This window comes from Microtus oregoni, unplaced genomic scaffold, assembly GCF_018167655.1.
Source record: "Microtus oregoni isolate MIOR12 unplaced genomic scaffold, Mior012 000032F_ref0000030, whole genome shotgun sequence".
NCBI lineage: Eukaryota > Metazoa > Chordata > Mammalia > Rodentia > Cricetidae > Microtus > Microtus oregoni.
Window position 1 is genome coordinate 8489843 of NW_024543091.1, and position 25057 is coordinate 8514899.

Below are 25057 nucleotides of genomic sequence, written 5' to 3' on the forward strand. Positions count from 1 at the left end.
ACCCTCATCCATTACTGGTGGGAATGCAAACTTGTGCAACCACTGTGGAAGTCAGCGTTCTGGTTTTGATGGTTTCCTTCATTGCCTAAACTTAGCTGACCTAAAATTCAATCTGTAGACTGGGCTGGCATCGAACTCAGAGATCCGTGCTGGGATTAAAAGTGTGCACCAGCACACCAGGTTCTAAACTTTTCTTTTCTCTTCTTTTTTTTATAAATTTTATTTAATGAGGAATAGATTTTTATGTAAAACTGCTTTGCCTCAGTGTTTGCACAGCAAGAGAGAGAGAGGGAATTCTGAAACAACACCGTACAGCAATAAGCTTTATAAGGAACGGAAGAGCACGTTTTCCCACATTGTCTTCAGTCCAGTAGAGCCCAGGTTCTGGTGCTCTTGCTCACAGTCCTCAGTGGAGACACTTCAGGCTTTGCTCAGCACATTCTCCAGGGCTCTGGTCCCCTCATCAGCACTCAGGTTGTTCAGAGACACATTCTTCTCTTGGCCAAAAGCTTAGCGGGCCCGGAGCTTGGGTTGCACCTCCAAACAGTCGCGGATTAGAATGGGCAGGCCGGGGTGTGCCTTCTTCAGCTCCACATACAGTTGCTGGATGAAATCCCTCACACCCTGGCTGCCCGGAGAAAGCTGGCGTAAGTGGATGCGAATCTCACGCAGCCCCAGCTTACTCCCGCCGCGGCGGCCACCATCTTTGCTAAGCTTCTTTTCTTTTTTTATGTGCATTAGTGTTTTGCCTACATGTAAGTCTGTGTGAGGATGCCAGATCCCCTGGAACTGGAGTTACAGACGGTTGTGAGCTGCCTTTTGGGTGCTGGGAATTGAACTGGGATCCTCTAGAAGAATAGTCAGTGCTCTCAATCATTAAGCCATCTCTCCAGATCCTCTAAGCTTTTATTCAATTCCTTTTCACAATTTGGAAGATTATCTGGGAGGGATCTTGCCCTGGGGTCACCACTCGCTTTATTACATTTAACTTTAGGATTTTCTTTAATCTGTTTCTCTCCTGGAGCACAGGATTTAGGTCCATTCCACTTCCTGGTGCCTCTTTTTTCTTCACTGTACATTTCGTAACTTTCCTTACTTAGCCTGCTCCTTTTCATTATAGATCTGCAAAACTGTGGCTACTAATCACCATACAACACAGTCTACACGAGGCTGTTTTAAAATCTCTGCAAATACAATTAATCCAAAACTCTTCAATTTATCTGCAGGCAAATTTTTTGGACAAGGGCAGAAAGCAGTCACATTCTTCACAAAAATATCTTCGGAACAGTCTCTAGGCCACATACTTATATTCTTCTCCTCTGAAACCTCTTGAGCCAAGCGCCCACAGTTCCCATCACCCTCAGCACCACTGCCTTCTCTGTTCCTACCAGGATGGCCTGTTAAGTCCCACTTAAAGCATTCAACTGTTTTCTAATCCGAAGTCCACATTACTTGAAACAAAAGCACAGTCAGGTCTATCACAGCAATACCCTAGTCCCTGGGACCAACTTCTGTCTTAGTTAGGGTTTCTTTTTTCTTTTTTTTTTTTCTTTTTTTTCTGGTCTTTTTTTTATTTATTTATTTATTTATTTATTAAAGATTTCTGTCTCTTCCCCGCCACCGCCTCCCATTTCCCTCCCCTTCCCTCAATCAAGTCCCCCTCCCTCGTTAGCCCAAAGAGCAATCAGGGTTCCCTGCCCTGTGGGTTAGTTAGGGTTTCTATTGCTATGAAGAGAAACCATGGCCATGGCAACTCTTACAAAGGAAAATATTTAATTGGGGTGGTTTATAGCTCAGAGATTTAGTCCATTATCATCATGGCAGAAAGCATGGTGGCATGCAAACAGACATAGTACTAGAGAAGGAGCTAACAGTTCTATATTCAGATAGGCAGACAGCAAGAAGAGAATGTCAGACTGGGCCTGGTTTAAGCATCTAAGACCTCAAAGCCTGCCCCTGGTGACATACTTCCTCCAACAATACCACACCTACTCCAACATGGCCATACCTCCTAATAATGCCACTCCCTGTAAGCCGATGGGGGCCATTTTCTTTCAAGCCAATGCATCTGTGAAGTACATAATTGAATAAAATTAACAATAACATATTCCTATGTAACAATTGTGTAGCTTGGACTACATGTGGGACTCCTAACAATGGGAGCAGGGCTGTCCCTAACACTTTGGCTGGCTCTTGGGAACCTATTCCTCATACTGGGTTGCCTTGCCTAGCCTTCACACAAGGGGAGGTGCTTAGTCTTACCACAACTTGATAGGCCACACTTGTTGATACCCATGGGAGGCCTTTCTGAACAGAAACAGAGGAGCAGATTGAGAGGGGTGGAGGAGAAGCGGAGGGAGGAAAAGGGGAAAATGCAGTCAGGATGTAAAATTATTAATTATGTTGAAATGTGCTGTTTTTAATGAACCCATTAATCATAAGTAATTATTTAATTAAAAAATAACATTTCAACATTTGATATTAAAACTTTCAGTTACTTGGATCAACATATAAAGTGCCAGTTCTTAGGGAAAATGTTATAGGTCAACAATACTCTCCTCATGTACAAAGTAAATTCTAAAAGAATTTGCTGAGTGAAATTTTATAATTCTTTCTGCATATAGGTGAACTCTATTCACCATATCAACTATATCCAACTAAAAATCCAAGACATAAAGGCTCAAAGGAACAAAATCAAGACACAGTCTACTAAAGCAAACTGTATTAGTTCTGGAGGAACAGAACTGATACAATCTATACATGTTATAAAGGAGGTTTATAAGACTAGCTTTCTCAATAGGGGCACAGTCTGTCCAGCAAGCCCAACTCCGACAGCCATCTCTCTGTCCACCTCCATCCACGGTGTTCCCAGCCCATGAACAGTCCCCACGGGTCCCCGTCTCCTATCCCACAGCCAGGAGGGACTGTGCCTACCTTGTGTCACAGCTAACCCCACTGCAGTTTGATATCAATGAGCAGTCACTCTTGACTGCTTCTGGGCAGAAGATTTCACGTGTTTCCTGTAGTCAGAATTTTCTTTGGGCTGACAGCTCACAAGTACCAACATGGAGACTTATTATTTATGAAGCTTGGCCTTAGCTTAGACTTCTTCCCAACTAGCTCTTATAACTTAAATTAACCAATTTATATTGATATATGTTCTGCCACATGGTTCATTTACCATTCCTTTGTACCATATGTCCTTTACTGCCTCGCTGGTGTCTCTCCTGTGCCTAGATTCATCCTGAGTTCCTCTCTTTGCCAGGAAGTCCCACCTCTTCTCTCCTGCCTAGCTATTGGTTATTTAACTCTTTATTAAACCAATCCCAATGACACATCTTCATACAATGTAAGCAAATATTCCACAAGAGTCTCCCCTCAGCTTCTTTATTTTTCCTTCGGCTTTTTCTGTCATACAAAGAGTCAATTCTTTTTACCCTGACCCTTCTTTACCTGGTCACACAGAGGCAGCTTCTAATCCACCATCAACAGAAAGTTATACTAGCTGAAAATACTATAAAGCAAGCTCTTTGAGGTCCATGCGATTATTTTTACAGATCCACCTGAGAGGAAAGTCATAGAGTTAAGGAACAAATCTAAACCACTCCTTAGATTAATTTTTTAATCTTCAGTTGTTTTAACATAGCTAACCTATTTTAGTAGACTCAGATGGGAAAGTTGAAAGAAACAGGAGGGAAAAGGTGAGGAAAGAATTTTTCTTTAAGCACTCGCACAGATAAATAAATTTCATTTCTTAGTATAAGTATAAACTCAAAATTCAGGAATCTTCTTTGTTGTGGGATAATCCTTTTGTACACTGTGAAGATGTGTCTCTGTCTAAGGTACCTTATGACTGGTTTAATAAAGAGCTAAGTGGCCAATAGCAAGGCAGGAGAGAATAGGAAGGGCTTCCAGGGGAAAAGGCAGAATATAGATTAATTAATGTAAGTTCATTTAAGTTGTCACAGATTCTGGGGAACAAGCCTAAGCTACGGCCAAGCATTCATGATTAATAAGAAGTCTCCATGTCATTATCTGGGAAGCAGCAGTGCAAAGAAAGCCCAACTATACTTTTTAGTGGTTCACAGCATCATTGGACACCTGACAGCCCAGAGAGCAGACCTTGTGGCTGGAAGAGACTGAACAGAAGCCAGGACTAGCACTACAGTTCTTCGGGGCAGCAATCATACCCAGACTCTCTGAGACCTTCAACCTCAGCTGCCATCCCAGGGAGATGGGTTGCCTATGACACGGGCAATACTTCTTGTCTCCTTGGTCCATAGTGGCTCCTGGACTGAGCTCTTCTGGTCCAAGTCACACAGGCACACGTTACAGGGCTCTTCATCTCTCACCCCTGAAGCAGAGCCAGGGTGAGGCTGCCAACATGACAGAAGAGAGCACCCCAGCACCCCTAAAGGCAGTATTCAGTGTCTTGTCACCTCTGAACAGCACAACGCAGGAAAAGACTCGTCTTTCTATAAAGAAGTTGGGATGGACGCAATGTAGCATCAGGCCAGTTATGGGAAGGAATAGAGAGGAAGCATCTTCTGCTGCTTCTTTAACACCAAACCAAGTACTGAAGGATGAGATGCCTGAGAACCTCACACACACACACACACACACACACACACACACCTTTTACAAAACAGGAACAAATAATGGGAAATAACATTTTTATTCTGGGGGACATAAATGCATCTTTAAAAAATCCTTCTGAGGAGGGGAAATAAAGAGACGCGAGTGCCATCATTCTAATCATCTTCCACACAAAGATCAGGTGGGGAAGTTTACACGCCTACACAAGCTAGAGATTTACACACCAACTCCCGCCTGCGGCAGACATTCCCCCAGAGCCCCCCCCCCCCCAGAAAGGGAAACAATTGATTTTCAAAATCATCAGAGGCAATCATCAGCTGTAGAGTGAAAACAGTCACACTTGGGTTTCTGGAAAGGCTAGTTTTAGATGAAGTCTTTGAAAAATAAATCATAATCAATGTTCCACCAAGCACAGAAGGATGAAACAAAAAGTGAAAAGGACTGAAGAGTGTCGAAGGGAGCCCAGGGCTCCGTTCTCACAGCGATGGCAGCTGGTGTCTCCGCAGAGGTCACAAGAAGACAGCTTCATCTTGGAGTTGTAGCTTCTCACTGCCTGTCTCCCTGTTTAAAGAGGCAGACACCCAGGTTACACGTCTCCTTTGTCAGGAAACGGTGGTTTTGCTAAGCATAAATCATGAAAGGACCATGCTTCACAACGTTAACTTTTTTTTCTCAGAAACAAATGAGATGCTCAGGAGGCACAGATGGTAAACAAATGCCGAGAAACAGTGTGTTCAGCCCGTTCTATCTACAATCAGTGGGCCAGCTTTAGGAGACAGCAAATTGGCTGCAGCCCTCCGCTGCAAACACGACCTTAACTGGAAGGGAAAGACTTTAAATTTTGAGTCATTTAATCTTCTCAAGAGTTTATTTGGGGACGATATTTTCTATGCCAGTAGACCTCCTGAGAAGTGTCTGACCTAGACTTTACTAAGCGAATCAAAGGACGATGGAAATATATCTGTATCTGTTGTTAGACAGGGGCATACTGTCAAACTCTATTCATTCCAGGTACAATTCTTAGCACAAATGGATGGTGTTTAGCTGCATAAACAACCAATCACAAAATAATAAACTCACCAAAACAAAAACAACTACGCTTCAGTGTTTTAAAACAGAGTGCATACTAACTAGTAACTACTCAGTTGGGGGTACAAGTTATAGTACAGATAATACTTTAAAAACTATGTAAGGTACATATCACCCTATAAAAATCTCAGTGCAAAACAAAACATTTCATTTTATAATTTTAATTAAATTCTATTTTTAATTTTTCATGATTTTTTGAAGATTTTTCCAACATCACAAATGTATCTCCAGCTACTTAAAAAAAAATAGTAGGTTTAATTTTTCTTATCTTTTCCCCAATCTCACCAAAAAAAATGATAGCAAGGGGCTGTCATTAGATCCCCACAATACAGTCTATCACTTCACCTCAGGAAAAAGGTCCTATACCTATGTTCTTAAATATCCCATAAGACCCTGGGTGTATCCGCATCATCGACAGAGGCTGGGATGTCCCATAAGACCCTGGGTGTATCCTCATCATCAACAGAGGCTGGAATATCCCATAAGACCCTGGGTGTATTGTCATGACAGAGGCTGGGATATCCCATAAGACCCTGGGTGTATCTGCATCATCAACAGAGGCTGAAAGCAAGGAACAAGAGGGGCTGGCTTTTGCCCTTGAAGACAGAACCACCTGGAACCATACTTTGTCTTGAATGCTCTAACAAGCATTACCAAAACTGCGAGCTGGTTCACCTTATCTCAATGAAATTCTCTCAGGCCGTCTCATGCACTCCAACGTCTCTGAACACCATGGGTGCTCATTCAGAAAGGACTGCACACTCACAAAGCTTCACTCTAAGAGTCATTTTTCATAAAGAATTTGGGAGTCCGCCAGGACGGCTGACTGCTTTCATGTTTTACATCATTCCTAGTTTATAAAATGTTACCAGTCATATCAAAGAAGTTCAAATTATCATTCCAAGAACTCAGTTTTCCTTGATACCAAAAATAATGCATCTCCTCCATCCACACTTCTCCCTTCCAACCAACTGTCCTACAAAACCAGTGAGATGGTCACTTCTCAATGAGCAGAGGGCCTGACTTGACTTCTAAAGTCTCAGGAAACCCAGACCCCACTTACTTGGTTCATAGTAATCCACTATAGATACTGAAGCCTCTTGAGTATTTGAAACTTTGAAGTTTCTCTCAGCAGGAATATCAACACAAAACTGGGTTCCATTTACCTTGAAAAAACACAAAAGATTAGAAGGGGCTGTCACACTATAGCTCATGGGAAAAGTCAGAGACTTTTTCTTTCATTTTAGGCTTTCTGCCTGTCAGGTACTATAGTTAAACTGATCTTATTTAAATCCAAAACAATCCTTATAAGATAGGAATGCCTCTTAGTCTTATTTAGTCCCTAAAGGGATTGTCGAGATTTAGAATTATTTAGTAAACATCCAGCCTGTTCCCAGGGCAACCCAAATCCCTCTCAGGCAGAGCATCTCAATTCTAGCTGCTGCTAATGATTGGAAGAGGCCCAGCTCTGCAGACAGTGGTCCGCCTATAGGAGCATTACAGATAGACCTCAGGTGAAGAGGCGCATACCACAATTAATAAGGGCCTGATATTTATATGTGTAAATGACCATGATTTACTCCTGGTGAAATATAAACTGGTCCAGCTATCATGGAAAATCAGTGTGGATGTTTCTATATGCATGTACAAAACACGTATATACATACACATATCCATTATATGTATGCATACACACACATGACCCCATGACAAAGATATACCACTCTTGCATATGTACTGAAGGGACTCTAAGTAGACAATACAGAGATACCTGCCTATCTGTGTTTCTTCCTGCACTTTTCATAAGTCAGGAAATGGAAACAGCCTAGAAGGCCATCAACAAGTGAACAAATAAAGAAAATGTGTATTATATATATGCAATGGAAGGCCAATTTAGCCATAAAGAAAATTAAAATAAAGGCATTTGCAGGAAAAGAGATGGAATTGGAAACTATTGTGTTAAGCAAAGCCAGGCCCAGAGTGATCAATGTGTTTTCTGTCATCTGCAGACGCTAATGTTTCCGCACCAGAGGAGGAGGTGTGAGACATCAAACTAGAAAGGGGGCCACCAGGGAAAAGAGGACAAAGAGCCTGATGTGAGGAAAGGGCCATGGAATTTCTGTGAACTGAAAGCAGAAACTGGGTACTGGGAGAGGTAAGAGGCACTAGTTAGAGTGAGCAGAGCAGAGAAAAAAAATTTACAAAACCGTGGACATATGTAGGTGCCATAATGAAGCTCATTGCTTTGTTTGTCCATTTATGAAAATAATTTTTAAAAGTGATTTTTAAAAGCTGCTTATTGGGGGAGGGGAGATGGCTCAGTCAGTAAAGTGTCTGTTGTGTAAGCACAATTCACGTCCTGAATTCACACCCAAAAAGCCAAGCACGACAGCATGAGCCTGGAATCCAGCACTCAGGAGGTGAAGATAGGCAAATCCCTGGAGCTTGTTGGCTGGCCAGCCTACGTGAATCAGAAGCCCCAAGGTCAATGAGAGAGCCTGACTCAAAACAATAAGGTAGAGAGTAACTGGGAAGACAGCCAATGTCAATCAACTTCTGGTCCCCACATACACATATACACCAAACATACAAATGAAAAAAATAATCTTCCAAATGATTGTATAATATTACACATATATATGTGTGTATGCATAATGCATATGCATGATAGTTCAATAAACAATTACTAAGCTTTTTAAAAAGACCTTCCTTGGCTCATCATTAATAGTAACTTTCATTAATTTCATAGCGAATTTTTTTAAGTTTGTAAGTGTATGTGGTATGTGTATGTCTGTGTGGTGTGCGTGCATTTGTGTGGAGGGGATACATTCGCCTATCCATATGGAAGCCATAAGGATAAGGAAATGGGCATCAAGCATCCTACTCTACCAATCTCCAATTTATTCTTATGACCCAGAGTCTCTCACTGAACCTGGAGCTAGAGTGACAGCCAGTAAGCCCCAGCGATACTCCCGTTTCTGCCCTCCAAAGTGCTGGGGTTGCAAGCTTGTGTGGTCACACCCAGCTTTTTACATGGATCCTGAGGATTGGGACTCAGGTCATCACCTGTGTACAGACAGTTCTCTTACCCACTGAGCCATCTCCCCAGCCCCAATGATGATTTTTTTTTCATAGAAGAAAACATAAAGTTAACATATCAAAATCATTCAAAGACAAAAAGCTTACAGAAAGCATACTTAATGGGTGGCAGGCTTCTAAACACAACACATCAGACATTTACCAACATTAGCTTGATGAAACCTCTTCCTACTTACAGAATCTAAATAAAGGTTGAGTTTTCCGTGATCATATTCTACTTTCTTCACCATCTCACTCAGAGGAACTGCATCTGGAGGGACAGTGAAACCACTGAGCAGGATGACCTCCATGAGGGCCATGCCACTCCTCTTGGAGCCCAAAAATCTACACCAAAGTGATGAAGAAGAAAGAAAAACAAGTGTTCTTTATGCAAAAGTTAAAACTACCAAATATTATTCTAAATACTGTCCTAGCACAAGTAAAATTCACTGTAGGAAATTTTTAAACAACATGTTCTGTTCCTACAGCTAGGGCAGTCTTCCAGCTCTCAGTGACAAGTAGAAGGACAGCTAACTTGGTCCCTTAAATAGGACAGAGTGCCTGCAGTGAAGCAGGTGTGTGCTTGCGGGTTGGAGCGGGTATAACGCACAACCATCCAATCGATTCTAGTGGTGTTTTATACTGGTCCTAAAGTAAATATATCTCAAAACATTGGCATTCTCTCAGAAGTTGACAGCACCTACCTTTCCAGCTTAAATCAACAAATGAAAAAAAGGGGTTCCCTTGGCCACTCGGTGCGAACCCCAGTCTAAGACACAGAGGATTCTCAACCACCATTTTCTGAATGAATGAATCAATCAACCAATCAATCAATCAGAGAGAAAAGTGGGCATATTACTGACTGGAAAGAACTACTCTAGTAAGACCTAAATGAGATGTATGTAAAGATTTTGTTCAATATCTGGCATATAGGTTTGTGATACATATAAATTCCTCCTGTTGATAGTAAATAGTAATTGCATGATGTTTTTATTATTTAATAGAGACCTGGTTAAGAAAGAACAAAGGAAGTCCTATTTCCTTCCCCGCTAAGAAGGAAGGCGCTATAGAAATGGTACTAGTGCCAGCTGCTGGTCAAAATTCACTAGGGGAGGAATGGGGCAAACACATGGAGATGACCCTCATGAAGCATCAGGGGTTTCCAGCCAAACAACATACTGAGTCCAACCACAGTGCCTTGGGATATTTGAAAAGAGCAGACACCAGGTCCTCACAGCCAGGGCCTTCTAACAGTTAGCCTCTCACTGAATACCAACCAATGCTGCCGTGAGAAGACAGACCGATAGAACTGAAATTGTAAATTCTCTTGATTCAACAACTTTCTCATAGTTGTTCTCAAAATCACGTGCACAAGATAACCGAGAAGCTGGGGAGGACAATTTCGCATCTCTACTGCAAAGCCAGCATGTCTGGGGAAAGGAAATCCTCGGGTGCTTTGGATGCAGGCCAATTTTAGAACCACTCTGGGAACTTAAGTTACCAGGACACAATTACCCAAGACCAGAATCTTCTAAACTGAAGTGCTGTCACTACCTAAAACAACTATTCTTCTTGCTAGATTTGCATCCTGTTATAAATTTTGGGCCAAAAGTATAAAAGTTAAAGATAAATCTTAACCCTAAATGAAAGTATTTCAACAACAAAAAAAATAACATTTGTAGCATTAAATATGATTGAATATTTTACAGTTTTCCTAAACTAGGCTTGAGTTTTATTAACTTTTATTTGTATCTCCACTCATCCCTGGATTTTTACTAGATTTATAGCAAGAGGTGTATACCCCCTCACTTGGAGTGGACCTCAAATATAATCATAAAGTGGCTAGTTATCCCCCAAATCCTTGGTCCATTATTGTGCCAATGGGCAAATCTTGCCTGTTGGGTTAGAATTGTAACACACATGATCTACAGCAGGGAGAGACCATTGAGGAGTTTTCTCCGCCTACAGCCTACATAGCACCTACATAGCACAACTTAGGGAAAGCACTGAAAGCTAGCCAGGAGGGAGAGAGCTTCCAGTTCATCCCACCTTGATCTATATGTCCTGTGACCAGAATGTGTAGTGTAGTGCCTTCATCAACGGGGTCTTTACCATCTGTTCTGATGCACCACCAAGAACAAAGGCAAAGCCTGCCTACTTGGGGGTCCTCTGAGACCTCTCCAGGCAACAGTTCCCAGGGAAGTGTCCCACCGCTGGTGCTGAAGTTCTTATTTACAAGTTTATGACAAGATGGCTTGGCTGGTAAATATGTCTGCCATACAAGCTTGGTAGTTAAGAGTTCGAGTCATAGGTGGAAAAGCAGAACCAACTCTTTACAGTTGTTCTCCAACTTCTTAAGAATCTCAGTCCTTGTATCACACACAGCACAGGATCATGAGTGAGCTCATCTCAGCAGAAGGTGCAGCCATCTTGGAGGAGGAAGCTGCTGTTGCTCATTTTTGCACACACTGCCAACACATACTAAAAACATAAGGAGGCTTTGTCATCCGCCTGAGCCTCACCCCAGGGAAAGAAAGGCTTTACCACTTCCATGGGTTGAGACATCAGGCAGCTGACATGGCAGTGCCCATGTCAACAATGTGTTCACTCAGGGCTTTCTAACATTCCCTCAATAAAATTAAGAATTAAATAATTTAATGTTTTTCTACCTACATTTATTGCAAAAACTTATGACCAATTTTAGCATGACTAAAAAGGGTTTAAACTTTCTTACTGTGCTTCTGGTGTGTAATCTGTGGAGTGGTGGGAGGAATGATGAAGTCTCTTAAAAGTGACTCCTTAACTGATCTCATTTGATAACCATACAAATTAAGCCTGCAAATCTATTTTCTTGAAGGCACTTTTAGGCAGGTACCTACCTTGTGCACACATTCAAATTCATGTGATTGACATCATCTTCTTCATCATTCACATCAATCTCTAAATCAAAAGCTTCTTTATTTTCAATAGATCCCCAACTTCTAAAAGAATCTGAACTTTTCACATTATAAACAACATTAAACTGCAATAAATAAAAAAAACGGCATAAGTGAAGTCATGGATCTCGGAGGAAAACCAACAACTACCACTTTATTAAAGCACCAAATGTCCTAACTACATTATAAATATTTGTCCTTATAGCCACAGATTTCCTTCCCCATCAAAAACACTATTTTTGAAAATTAACATCTGGGATAAACTAGCAGTAAGGTGTTTGCTATAGTCTAAGTAGTAGGTAATAATTCTTTCTGTAATGAAGTCAATTAGATTTATAGTCAAACTAAAAATAAACAGCTAAAAAAAGCATCATTATCCAATGCTTTTATAAATGTTTGTCATTTTTATTGAGAAAACTATTAGACAATATTGCAAAGTAAATGGCAGAATACCAGAGATGATGCTTATGGATTATTTTCTCAAGGAATGGAAGACATTCTCTTGAGGATAAAAGGGAAAGCTACAGACAACTTTCTTGAAAGTATTTACTGATATATAATTAATTTCCTAATTTCTAAGTTTTGTTACCCAAATGGAACCTTGGAAACTCCCAGTAAGACAAATCAAACTAAAACACCACCTGTCCAACTGCCGAGGATTTTTTCTCATCGTAAAACATTTTTCAATGATAAAACAAGTGACAGACTTCAGTCCACTGAGTCTTCTTCAGCACCCCCTCTGTGCCTGTCTCTGATGTGAAAGGTGCCATGGGCACACTGGAGCCGTACAAGGACCAGTGTCTGTCTCAAAGCCACGCTAAATCTGAAGCTTGGCAATGCACTCACATTGTCCTAGCTTGCCTGAGCCTAAACAAACAGAACTTTTAACTATTTAATGCACCCATTTATTTTGGAACCAAGTTTATAAATTTTACTATTACTATGTTATACTGAATTTCCCTTTAATTCTACTTGAATCGTAGGCATAAAAACGCACACACCTCAGAAGCAAACATCTAGAACCCTTCTCAGATGTTTACACCTTAAATTATCTCTTGCTAAGCCTTCTCTCCTCAAACCTAAGAGCTCTAACCCTTTTTTTGCCACAACAGTAATTTGCATCATCTTTCTGATTGAGGTACTCTGGACATTTTCCAACTCTTTTTTAAACTACAGCAATTAATGCTGAGTATAATATAACTGGGACGACTGCTAGAGCAGCTCTCTGACCTCTAAGCGCTGTATGTTGCCTGCAGTCTTTCCATGGCGTGCGACTGTCCCTTTAGGGACTAGTGTCATGAAGCAAGAGGATTAGGCTCGTCATTACGGCAATGATTAATATCTATCTCTAAGTATTGAAGGTGATAGGCGGCTGGCGGGAAAGCTCAGCCAGCCACTCACAGAACTTCAAAAGAAGCCATTCATCATTGCTTAGAGTTTTAGAACCCAAGTTAGTGAACACCTACTACAAGCCTGAGCACTTTCTTTCCAGGGCACTGATAAAAATAGTAACAATGACTATCTTAATTCTCATTTCTGCATGATTAATATTTTTATATTTTTCCCTCTTTCATGAGAAAAGGCTATCAGTCCCTCTCTCTTCTGAATTTTGATACAGACACTGGCTAGCAAACATTCTGACCAAAAGGTCTGCATTTGCCACTGCCCTTCAAACCTCAAGCAACAGTCATTTAATTCAATGATTTGTCTACACGTCATTGACCAAAACAGCTTCCAACAACGCTGTAATTCCAACAAATGTGATGATTAAAGAATACTAAGTTCCCAGGACTTCAGGATTGACTTTTTACAATGAACGGCAGTTTTGGGATGAAGAGTTTTCTACGGTCTTCAATAAAGATCCACAAAAATTATCCTGTTTTTCTTTCCTTCTCATGGAAAAACATTCCGCTTCACTTTAATTATTCTTCCTTGGTGTTTTTAAAAGATGCTTTCTGTGCCTTGAGTATCAGGCAAAATGATCTTAGAGGGCCAGAGAGGTGCTTCAGCCAATCAACATGCTTACTGCATAAGCCTGAGCATCTTAGTTCTTCCTTCAGAGCCCACAGTGCAGGGAGAAAGCAGACCTCCTCACATGCACAAGGGTACATGTGCACCAATACACACACACGCGCATGCACGCCAAAAATAAATAAATAAATAAATTGTTCCTTCCAGAAATCTTAGAAATTATTTGGCAGCTTCCAAATTATATGTGTTTGATAAAGTGTGTCTTTCCTATTGTACGGTATATGCAGCTGTGTTAGTTAGCTTTCTTCAGCTTGACACAAATGTAGACTTCCAGAAAGAGGAAATTTCAGTGGAGAAATTACCTCCATTCGATTGACCTGCGGCCATGTCTGAGGGACAGGCATATTTTGATTAATGTTTGATCTGAGAGGGCCAAGGAACCCTGGGCAAGTGGCCCTGTGCTGTATAAGAAAACAAAACGAGTAAGCCAAAGGAGAAAGCCGGTGAGCCGAACTCCTCCATGGCCTCGGCTTCGGTTCCTGCCTCCCCGGCCCTGCCCTGACTTTCCTCGGTCATGGTCTGTAACTGGAATGAGAAAGCAAATGAACCCCTACCTTCCCAGTCACTTTGGACCACTGTTTTTCACAGCAAGAGAAAGCAAAGAAGATGCTGCCCTCTCAACAGGAGTAACCGTACCAGTATTTTTAAAAAGAGAGAAAACTGGGAGAGACAATGGACAGGATAAGTGTGCATAACTAAGGACATGAATATGATCAAAACAGGTTATACATATTTATGAAAATGTCATACTAAAACCTATTTAATATAATTAATAGGTTTTAAAAATACCTTTTCTCTCTAGTAGACATTTTATTACCTTCTAAGTGGTTGCTCGGTTTGTTTCCCCCAAGTCAGAATCATTTTTGGCCTTATCGTTGATTCTCTTGGGTTTCCATTAGTATTATTTTAAAGACTCTATGCTATGTTTTTAGGGTAATCACTCCAGTCAGTACTTTCCATACTATCTCCTTTTTAATTCCAGCACTTATTACGCCTTCAAAAGCAGGTTTGTGGGCATTTTCATCCTATATCATGACTCCAAACATAATAATGCTTGAATTTTTAAATTTGTTATTTTATGAGGTTTTACCATAAGGAAATGCATTGTCTATCAACTTACAAACCATACTGACCTCATATTCTTAGATAAATATTAAGAATTTATAAGTAAAATACATATTTGTTATCAGGTAAACACAACATGAATTCTATCAACTATCAACATTGTAATTTTTTAGACTCATTTTAAATTTTAATGATGTATGTGTGCGTGTGTGTTTGCATGTGTGTGTATGCACATGTGTGTGTGAGCACATACACAGAGGTTAGAGGTGCAGGATCCTTCTAGAGTTGAAGGTATAGGCAGTTGTGAGCACCTCACACGGGTCCTTTGGAAGAGCAGTATTTGCCCTTAACCACTAAACCATCTCTATAGCCCGTTAACATCATAATTTCTGAATTGTCTTCCAAATACGACAAAAAATGTAGAAACCAGGCAAGGTGGCACATGCCTGAAATCCCAGCACGTGGGAGACTGAGGCAGGAGGACCACAGGTTTGAGAGCAGTTTGGATTATAATTTGAGTATATTACTAACTGTGTCTGCATAGCAAGACTGTGCCTCCCAGCTGTTCACATAAATCACACTGGAGGATTTCAACACTACCTTCAAAAAGCAAGTAATCTCCAAGAGATGTTTTTCAAGCAGATTGTCAACACAAGTAAGTATTGTCTACGCACTAGTTAGTAACATCTCCAATACTTATTAAAGAAAAAAAATATATCATGCCGAAGTCACAGAAACAAATTGTTAAAAATTCTATTTTATTTTTATTATATTTTCACTTATTTATTGTGAGTAAATCAAATGCTTGGCATATCATTTGTGTATATGTCAAAGGACAAATTGAGGCAGTAGGTTTCCTCCTCCCACCACATGGGTCCCAAGGATCAAAGTCAAGCTTGAGAGCAAGCGCCTTTATTGACTGCGCCATCTTGCCAGCCCTCAACAAGAATTTCACACAAGCTATCTAAGTTAAAGTTTTAGCAAAGAATTGTTACTAAAGGTCACATTTAACTGCAAAAATAGGCCATCATATATACATACCTGGCAAATAGCAAATCCCAAACCACGAGCAGAAATATGAACTTCTGTGGGCTCCAGCGCAGCAAGCTAAAGGAGAGAGAGAGAGAGAGAGAGAGAGAGAGAGAGAGAGAGAGAGATATGAAGTTTCCATAGCCATCTCCTACCCAGGAGCATGCAAGTTTGGTGCTATGTCCCACGCTAGAAGCAGAGGCAGTCCTGGAGAATGCTGGCTCCTCTGCCTGGTCCTAAATATCAAAGGCTCAACCAGTTGACCTGGGTGAAGTATGCTCTCCACGCTCTCTCACCTCAAACCTTTGGGAAGGTACATGGGTGCCCCTGACTAGACTGCCCTCCTGTTGGGGTTGAAGCAGGTCTCCCCTGACCTCCCTTCATCGGGGCTGACCATGAACACAATGGTACGTACTCCCTGTGTCCAGCTATAGCCGTTTGTCCTGTGCCATGGCCCCTCTCCTTCACTTAGCTCTCAGCATAATCTTTATTGCATTTTGAAGTAAGAATTTGAGTCAGGTGTGGTAGCACATGCCTGTACTCCCAGCACCCAGGAGGCAGAAGAGTTCTGAGACCAGCTCTACTACTGTCAGCACGGTCCCTCGGCCAGCTCTCTCATTGTCAAATGGGGGCACACATGGCCTGAAGAACAAACGTAGGAGCATGCCAACTCTAAGCTACCACGGGGACTATGCAAAGCTGGGACTCAGTGACTGTCACTCCTCCCCAGTGTAATCGTGCCCATATTATCTTCTTTTCTCCCCATCGTTCTTCCCAAGTTCCCATCCCTTCCGTCCTTCCTGAGTTCAAACATTGGAACCTGGAACCAAAACAAGACAACCCATCAATCTCCATGTCTCCATGGGGCTCTGAAAACAATTCTTTGCTGAAGTCAGAAGACCAAAATCAAAGTAGTATTCAAGAATAATGAACCATCTACACAGGGTTTTAAATGGCCACCCCATCTACACCTCTGCCGTGTGAAGGAGAAAACGGTTCTGTGTGTCAATCCGAAAGTGTACAGGTCTCGGTGCGCTGGGCCCTGTGACAGTCACTTGGATATCTGTATTTTCCGTGTGTATTAGGGCTGAAAACTCAGAGAGGGCCTTCAGGGCCACAACAGTATCCTGTTGAGAGAAGAAAAATGATTGTACATTTTGAGAAACAGCCAGCAAGCTCTCTAAAGAAAACATTCGGCAGTATTTGGGAAGCTCCAGCCTTGCGAGAAGACTGCTTCCTGGGGCCTCTGTGGCTCTCGTGCTCGAAGCGCATGACCTGAGAGACTGATCTGAGCAATGGGCTCCAGCCGGTCGCCATGGACACAGAACAGCGGATACAGACGTGGCACTGGTGTATTCAATTAACATACCATGAGGCTCAAGTGGGATGATCATTAAAATTACCACCTTATACCTTTCATTTAGCTCACTGAACTTGTAATCATACGACTCTATGAAGAAACAGATATGTTCTTCATTGATATTTTTAAACTACAATCGCCTCTCACCTGAGTGGACACAAAGCCTCCGAGGCTATTCCTCTGCCTGCTGAGCCACCTCATGACGGGGATGCCCTCAGAAACATGGTGCTGCAGGTAGGAGAGCAGCGCATAGGCCGCAACTTCAATATCCAGGGAGAGCGGCTGCCAGGACTCCGAAAGTGCGGGTGCTGATGAGAGCCAGAACTGTGTGTCTCCTGAGAGGAAAAGAGAACAGAGTGGGCAGCTACCAAAAGCTGACGTCTTCGACCATTAAATATTTCTGTACCAGTCCAGTCTATCTGACTAGCAAAAAAAGCAGGTTTTATAGATACATATAATATATATGCCAGTATATGCATATACAAGCATACATAAACATGCATTATATGTTGCGTTTTAAACTATTACAATGTATAAATGTCCATCCTTTCCTTGTTGCCTGCATTGGAGAATGTTTTAAAATATTTTCCCAAAGGAAGTACCATATGTTTAGTATAAGACTAAACAGTTATAAATAAGAAAGATAGATATGTGGTGCGTGTGTGTGTGTGTGTGTGTGTGTGTGTGTGTAATTTTCCTCCCCCAAATAGTTTAAGGTACTTGGGGAAAAATTCTGTTCCATAATTCATGTTCTGAAAACCTCTCCCTTTTTAATCTCTTCTCAAAGTTTTTGGTATAAATTCAAAATTCCAGTCCCAAGAAAAACTGAGCGACCCCAGCCAGGCCAGCAACCTTCTTGCAATAATCCTGCTCTAGCTCGCTAGAGCATCCCGGGCGGTGGCCCTCTGCTTTCTCCCGTCTACAAGGACTGAAGTGATCCCGTCACGGTGGAATGTGGAAGACGTCGGACTGTGGCCCAAAACAGAACAAATGGCATGTCCCACTTCAGCTTCCATACAACAGTCAACTCCTCAACCCCGGAGCAAGGAATAAGGACTGAATCTGAATTATTAACATTAATGTTTCTACAACTATTTTTTGAGAATTATCACCATGAATTTGCGTGTGTGTGCATGTGCACACACATGTGTTTGTGTGTTTGTGTATGCTAACGGAGGCCAGAAAAGAGCATTGGGGTTATGGGCCTTCGCGAGCTGCCCAGCTCGGGTGCTAAGATGGAAACTTTAGTCCTCATGACAGAGTGGCAAGTGCTCTTAACCGCCCAGCATCTCTCCAGCCCCGTGTTATCCTTTGTGAATAAACACAACTTTGAATCTAAAGTTACTTACATACAGCAACTCAACCTAAGACACACTTTGACCTCTGACTACTTTATAGGGACTTTTGGATAAATAACATCAGAAACTCAAAGAGAAATTCAAGGGAGAACCTCTCTAAAATAAGATGCCTGGTGATCAAGAAGGTTTCATCCCAGAGATGCAGAGATGGTTCAACATACGAAAATCTGTCAATGTAATCTACCATATAAACAAACTGAAAAAAAAAACACATGGTCATCTCATGAGATGCTGAAAAAGTCTTTGACAAAACCCAACACCCCTTCATGTAAAGGTTCTGGAGAGATCAGGGATACAAGAAACATACTTAGGCATAATAAAAGCAATACAGCCAATATCAAATTAAATCAAGAGAAACTCAAAGCAATGCCGCTAAAATCAGGAACAAGACAAGGCTGTCCATTTTCTCCATATCTATTCAATATAGTACTCAAAAAGTTCTAGCTAGAGCAACAAGACAACAAGGGGATACAAATTGGGAAGGAAGAAGTCAAACTTTTACGGTTTGCAGATGATATGATAGTATACATAAGTGACCCCAAAAATTCTATGAGGGAACTCCTGTTGGCGGAGACTGCTCGCTCATTTCCTGGCCATCCAGACCCAAAATAATCAAACAGAAACATATTAATTGCAATATTGTTTGATCAATAGCTTAAGCATATTTCTAGCTAGCTCTTACATTTTAAAATAACCCATTTCTATTATTTTATATTTTACCATGGTACAAGTGCATGGGCATCTTTCTCCTCCTGTGACTACAGGTCTCCCTGACTCCACCTTCTTTCCCCTCTATCTGCTTAGAATACCTGCCTTACTCAATTCTGCCCTGCTGTAGGCCAAAGCAGCTTTATTCATTTACCAATGGTATTCACAGCATACAGAGCGGAATCCCACATCAAACTACTAAATAAACATCTTTAGTAATATGGTTGGATACAAGATTAACTCAAAAAACATCAGTAGCCCTCCTATACACAAATAACAAATGGGCTGAGAATGAAATCAGAGAAACAAGACCTTTTACAAATAATATATCTTAGGGTAATTCTAACCAAGCAAGTAAAAGACCTGTGTGGCAAGAACTTTAAGTCTTTGAAGAAAGAGATTGGAGACAACATCAAAAAATGGAAAGATCTCCCATGCTCGTAGATCGGTAGGCTTAGCATAGTAAAAGTGGCAATCTTACCAAAAGCTATCTATAGATTAAATGCAATCCCCATCAGAATCCTAACACAACTCTTCATAGACCTTGAAAGAACAATACTCAATCATTTGGAAAAAAACAAAACACCCAGGATAGCTAAAACAATCCTGTATACTAAAGGAACTTCCAGAGGCATCAACATTTCTGACCTCAAGTTCTGCTATAGAGCCATAGTAATAAAAAAAAAAAACCCAGAAGCATGGCATTGGCATAAAAACAGACAGGAGGATCAATGGAATCAAATCAAAGACCCTGATATCCACACATCTATGAACACCTGATTTTTGACAAAGAAGCCAAAATCATACAATAGAAAAAGAAAACATCTTCAATAAATGGTGCTGGCATAACTGGATGCTCACATGTAGAAGAATGCAAATAAATCCATATCTATCATCCTGCACAAAACTCAAGCTCAAATGGATCAAAGACCTCAACATAAATCCAGTTACACTGGACCTGATAGAAAAGAAAGTAGGAAGTAGCCTTGAATGAATTGGCACAGGAGACAACTTCCTGAATATAATACCAGTAGCACAAACACAGATTTACAATTAATAAATGGGACTCCTTAAACTGAGAAGCTTCTGTAAGGTAAAAGACACTGTCAATAATACAAAACGGCAGCCTACTGAATATGAAAATATCTTACCAACCCCCACATCTGACAGAGGACTGATTTCCAAAATACATAAATAACTCAAGAAACTAGACATCAAAATACCAAATAATCAAATTAAGAAATGGTGAACTGATTTAAACAGAATTCTCAACAGAAGAATCCCAAATGGTCAAGAAACACTTAAAGAATTGTTCAACATCCTTAGTTATCAAGGAAATGCAAATCAAAACAATTCTGAAATACCATCACACCTGTCAGACCAAAAACCACTCATGAAAACCTATGCTAGAGAGAATGTGGGGTAAAGGGAACACACCTCCACTGATGGTAGGAGTGCAAACTTGTACAGCCACTTTAGAAATCAGTATGATGGTTTCTCAGAAAATTGGGAATCAATCTACCTTAAGACCCAGCTATACCAATCTTGGGCCTATACCCAAAGGATGCTCAATCATAACACAAGGATACTTGCTCAACTATGTTCATAGCAGCAATATTCATAATAGCCAGAACCTGGAAACAAACTAGATGCCTCTCAACCAAAGAATGGATTAAAAAAAAAATGTGGTACATTTACACAATGGAGTATTACTCAGGAGTGAAAAACAATGACATGAAATTTGCAGGCAAATGGATGGAACTAGAAAAAAAAAAAACATCCTGAGTTAAGTAACCCAAACCCAGAAAGACAAACATGGTACAGGTATTAGTTGTAAAGCAAAGGATAACCAGGCTACCATCCACAACCCCGGAGAAGGACCCTAAAAGGGATGCATGGATTTCCCTAGGAAGGGGAAATATATGAGATCTCCTGGGTAAACTGGGGGTGGGGGGGGGCGTGTGGAGGGGAGGGAATGGGGGTACAGGAACATGAGGAATCAGGTTGGTTGAATTGGAGGTGGGATGGGAAGGGGGGTAATGGGAATAAGTATTTTCATAGAGGGGGCCATGTAGGGGTTAGAGAGACACCTGGTGTTAGGGAAACTCCCAGGAATCCACAAAGATGTCCCCAGCTAAGACTCCTGGCAATAGTGGAGAGGGTACCTGAACTGGCCTTCTCCTCTAATCAAATTGGCGACTACCCTAACTGTCACCAGAGAGCCTTCATCCAGCAACTGATGGAAGCAGATGGAGCAACCTACAGCCAAGCACTGGGCTGAGCTCCTAGAGTCTACCTGAAGAGAGGGAGGAAGGTATGAACAGAGAGGGTCAAGCTCATGCTGGGGGAACCCGCAGAGACAGCTGATCTAGGCTATTGGGAGCTCACAGACACTGGGCCGACAGCTAGGGAGCCTGCAAAGGACCTACTTAGGCCCTCCACATGGGGGTGACAGTTGTGTAGCGTGGTCTGTTTGTGGGACCCCAGGCAGTGGGATTAGGATCTATCCCTGGTGCATGAGCTGGATTTTTGAAACCTATTCCCCAGGATGGGATGCCTCACCCGACCTTGATGCAGGGAGAGGAACCTGGTCCTGCCTCAACTTATTATGCCTTGCTCTGTTGACTCCCATGGGAGACCTGCCCCTTTGTGAATGGAAGAGGAGTGAATGGGTTTAGACAGGGGGTGGGGGAGGGAAAAGGAAGAGAGGAGGGAGGGGAAACTGTGGTTGGTATGCAAAATAAATGAAAAAAATTAATAAAAAGAAAAGGAAGATGCATGGTTTCTCGCAACTAGCAATCAGCTTAACTCCAGTTCCAGGGAGTACACTGCCCTCTTCTGGATTCTGTGGGTACTGCAAGCACACAGTGCGCAGACATATATGCAGGCAAAATACCCATACAAAATTGATAGACAGACTAATTTTTATAAAAAATGTCCAAGTCCAATGTCTAAAGTTCTATAAACAGCTCCCGGAGAGGCAAGACACAATAAAACACACAGACCCCATGCTGGCATTGCCCTGCTTTGTGTTTTTTATATCATTCTAAAGACAGGTGTTACCAATGTCATCGTTAACACATGCTTTTTTCACATCTATTCCACGAAGCCCGGCATTCTTCTCAGCCGCCATCCCAGACATTACCTTCCTTCTCGGCTTGCTGAGTCAGCAGGTGCAAAGCATCTTCCGCTTTAGGACTCCCCGCTGAAGACAAGGCATAGGTTACAAGGGCCAAAGTGAAATTGTCGGAAATTCCTCTGTTCAGTTCAGACTCCAAAAACTTGATAGAGGCTTGGACATCGACACCAGGCTTGGAAGAATAATACACATATATCACTACTCCTCATATGTAAATAAAAAGTACATTCAAACATTCACTCAAATAATGATTCCAGGCCTGGTAAGCATTTGACCTCGGTGTGGGCAATAGGAATCAACAATGCCCACTGACATGTAAGTACCTGCCATATAGTCTGAATGACAGTTCTGTTCGTTAGCTATAATTAAGTAGACACTATTCTTTAAAGGGGATTTAAAAAAAAAACTTCTGCAAACTTTTTATCCTGCTGAGTACTATAAGTCCAAATAGCAGAAGAAAATATAACTTCAGAAATACGCTTCTCGTACTTATTACTAGGAATTGAATCGCTAAGCTCAGAGAAAAGTGTGCCTTCCACTGACCTCATCCTGAGCTAGAAAAGTAGTCAGGGCTTCATTATTACTCCATAAAAGCTTAAAGATCTAAATAAAGAAAAGAAATCATTTAAAATTCCTGAGACCCTAGCTCAGCAGGGTGCATGCCTCCATAAGCAACACCCTGGGCTCAGTTCTTAGCATTGTAAAAGAAAACAGAAAATCCTTCCCCTCAGCTTGCTAGGACACAGTCCCAAATTCTAAAGTACAAGCTTTCTCCTTACAATAAAATATAAATATTACTGACTTCTATTACCAATAGCAAGCACAATGCATATATTTAAGAACCTTGTACATTCCCCTAAGCTACTCTAAAAGCTTTGGTTATTATTTTTCTCCAGATTTTGGAACGTGGCCCCAAGTGTACAGTGCAGGGCTATGTGAATGCAGATTTCAAATGCAATGTAAAACTACAAAGCACTTTCCATTCCAAGACACATATTTGACCCAGGAGCATGCACACTCCTGGGATTTGCAGAAAATTGCATACCTGGTATCTTCTGTAGCCCAGGAGAGAAGTCACAATATAGGCTGTAAGTGTCACAGGGCTTTTGTTGCCTCCTTGAAGTTCACTGTGGATCACTCTTCCTGGCTCCCAAAATTCACCATTGGATTTCTGATGCTCCTTGAGCCAATTATATGTTCTTTGTAGCACATTCGGATCAATATGTATGTAGGAGTCAGCTTCCGTGAAACATTTTAAAACAAATGCTGACAGCCTTGGAGAAAGGAGGGGGAAACACAAAATACATTTAAGTCCTGACCTCTCACGCTGAGCACACAAAACAAAAACACCATCCCTCCAGAAAAATTCACCAGACGTAGCATCCCAAAGGAAAAACCGGAAGACTGCAAAGAGACAACCTGATCAACTTGTCATAGCAGGTGGACCTGGCTCTCATCTGAACACAGCTCAGAAATTTTAGATCAACTCACAAAATATCCCATTTGGAAATAAATTTAGGAATCACCTAATTGCTACTTGGAAATAATTTTGTTCCGGCATTTTACAGGTTGAGAATCCATCCTTTCATGATAGTTGAATTGCCCAACAATACACTTCTGACTGTGCTAGGCAAGCACCACAAAAACCCTCATCATGTGTAGCCCAAGGCTGTCGATAAAATTGGTGGAGTTCACAAGCAGACTTCACACTGTAAGTGAGAGTAATGGGGGTGGGGGGGAGTCAGTACCATAGGATGGTTGAATAAGGGTCAAATCGGCGTGAGCAACGTGTGTATGACTACCACCTGCCACCAATACCTAGGAATGATGAGTGTGTGTGTGTGTGTGTGTGTGTGTGTGTGTGTGTGCATGCGTGCGTGTGTCTGTGTGACGCGCGCTGCCACCTGTGTGAGTAGGGAGGTGTGCCTGTGTGCGCCTGTGGTAGCAGCCCAAAGGCAACACTGAAAGTCTTCCCTCTTTCACTCTTACCTTTATTCTTTGAGACAGGGTATCTCACTGAACATGCATTTTACCAGGTGTGCCAAACTGGGTGGCCAAGGAGCCATCTCCACACACACCAATTAATCCTAATCCCTTCCACCGCAAACCTGAGGTAACAGGCACATGTCACCATCCTCAGCTTTTTACACAGGTTCTAGAATCCAAACTCAGTTCTCATGCTCGCATGATAGGAACGGTACTAAGTACCATCTCCACCAACCTAGAAATGATGTCTAAAGAGAGGAAGAAAGGAAATTTAAAAAAAGAATAGCATAGAAGTAAGAAGTGTGAAGGGGGAAAGAAGATATACAGATATAGATATGCACACACATACACACACACACACATACGAGAGAAGATACGTATGAGGAGAAAAAAGGTAGAAAAGTTGACAGGTAGGTTTTGTAAAAGTGGAAGGCAGAAGGGGAGATTGTCCAATAGAGACCCCTCATGACAGAAATGCCTAGTATTTATTGTACTAGGTGACACTGTACAGAATCATGACACACAACACTACATGTGTAGGGAAGGGTACAAACGTGAGACGGGCTCTCAGTCTGTAGCTCCTGCTGGCCTCGGTTCTCACACCCACACATCCCAAGGGCTGGCATCATATGCACAAGCCACTGCGCCCAGCAAGAAGAGCATAGTAATGTGTGAACACCAC

General features: G+C 41.6%; 1 protein-coding gene and 1 pseudogene across 1 annotated transcript in view; both read right to left on the minus strand.

Moving 5' to 3' along the window:
• Positions 1-420: 420 nt before the first annotated feature.
• On the minus strand, positions 421-738 carry LOC121465954 (annotated as a pseudogene).
• Positions 739-4872: 4134 nt separating this feature from the next.
• The window catches only part of Cd109 (CD109 molecule), a 108632-nt gene continuing 88447 nt past the window's right edge, over positions 4873-25057 (minus strand). The window contains exons 25-33 of the mRNA XM_041679661.1: positions 23435-23663; positions 22396-22561; positions 17332-17519; positions 16796-16951; positions 15837-15902; positions 11643-11785; positions 8961-9108; positions 6749-6851; positions 4873-5157 (exon numbers count right to left, since the gene is read on the minus strand). Of these exons, the coding sequence (XP_041535595.1) occupies positions 4991-5157; positions 6749-6851; positions 8961-9108; positions 11643-11785; positions 15837-15902; positions 16796-16951; positions 17332-17519; positions 22396-22561; positions 23435-23663 (1366 nt within the window). The 3' untranslated portion in view covers positions 4873-4990. The remainder of the gene's footprint in view (positions 5158-6748; positions 6852-8960; positions 9109-11642; positions 11786-15836; positions 15903-16795; positions 16952-17331; positions 17520-22395; positions 22562-23434; positions 23664-25057) is intronic.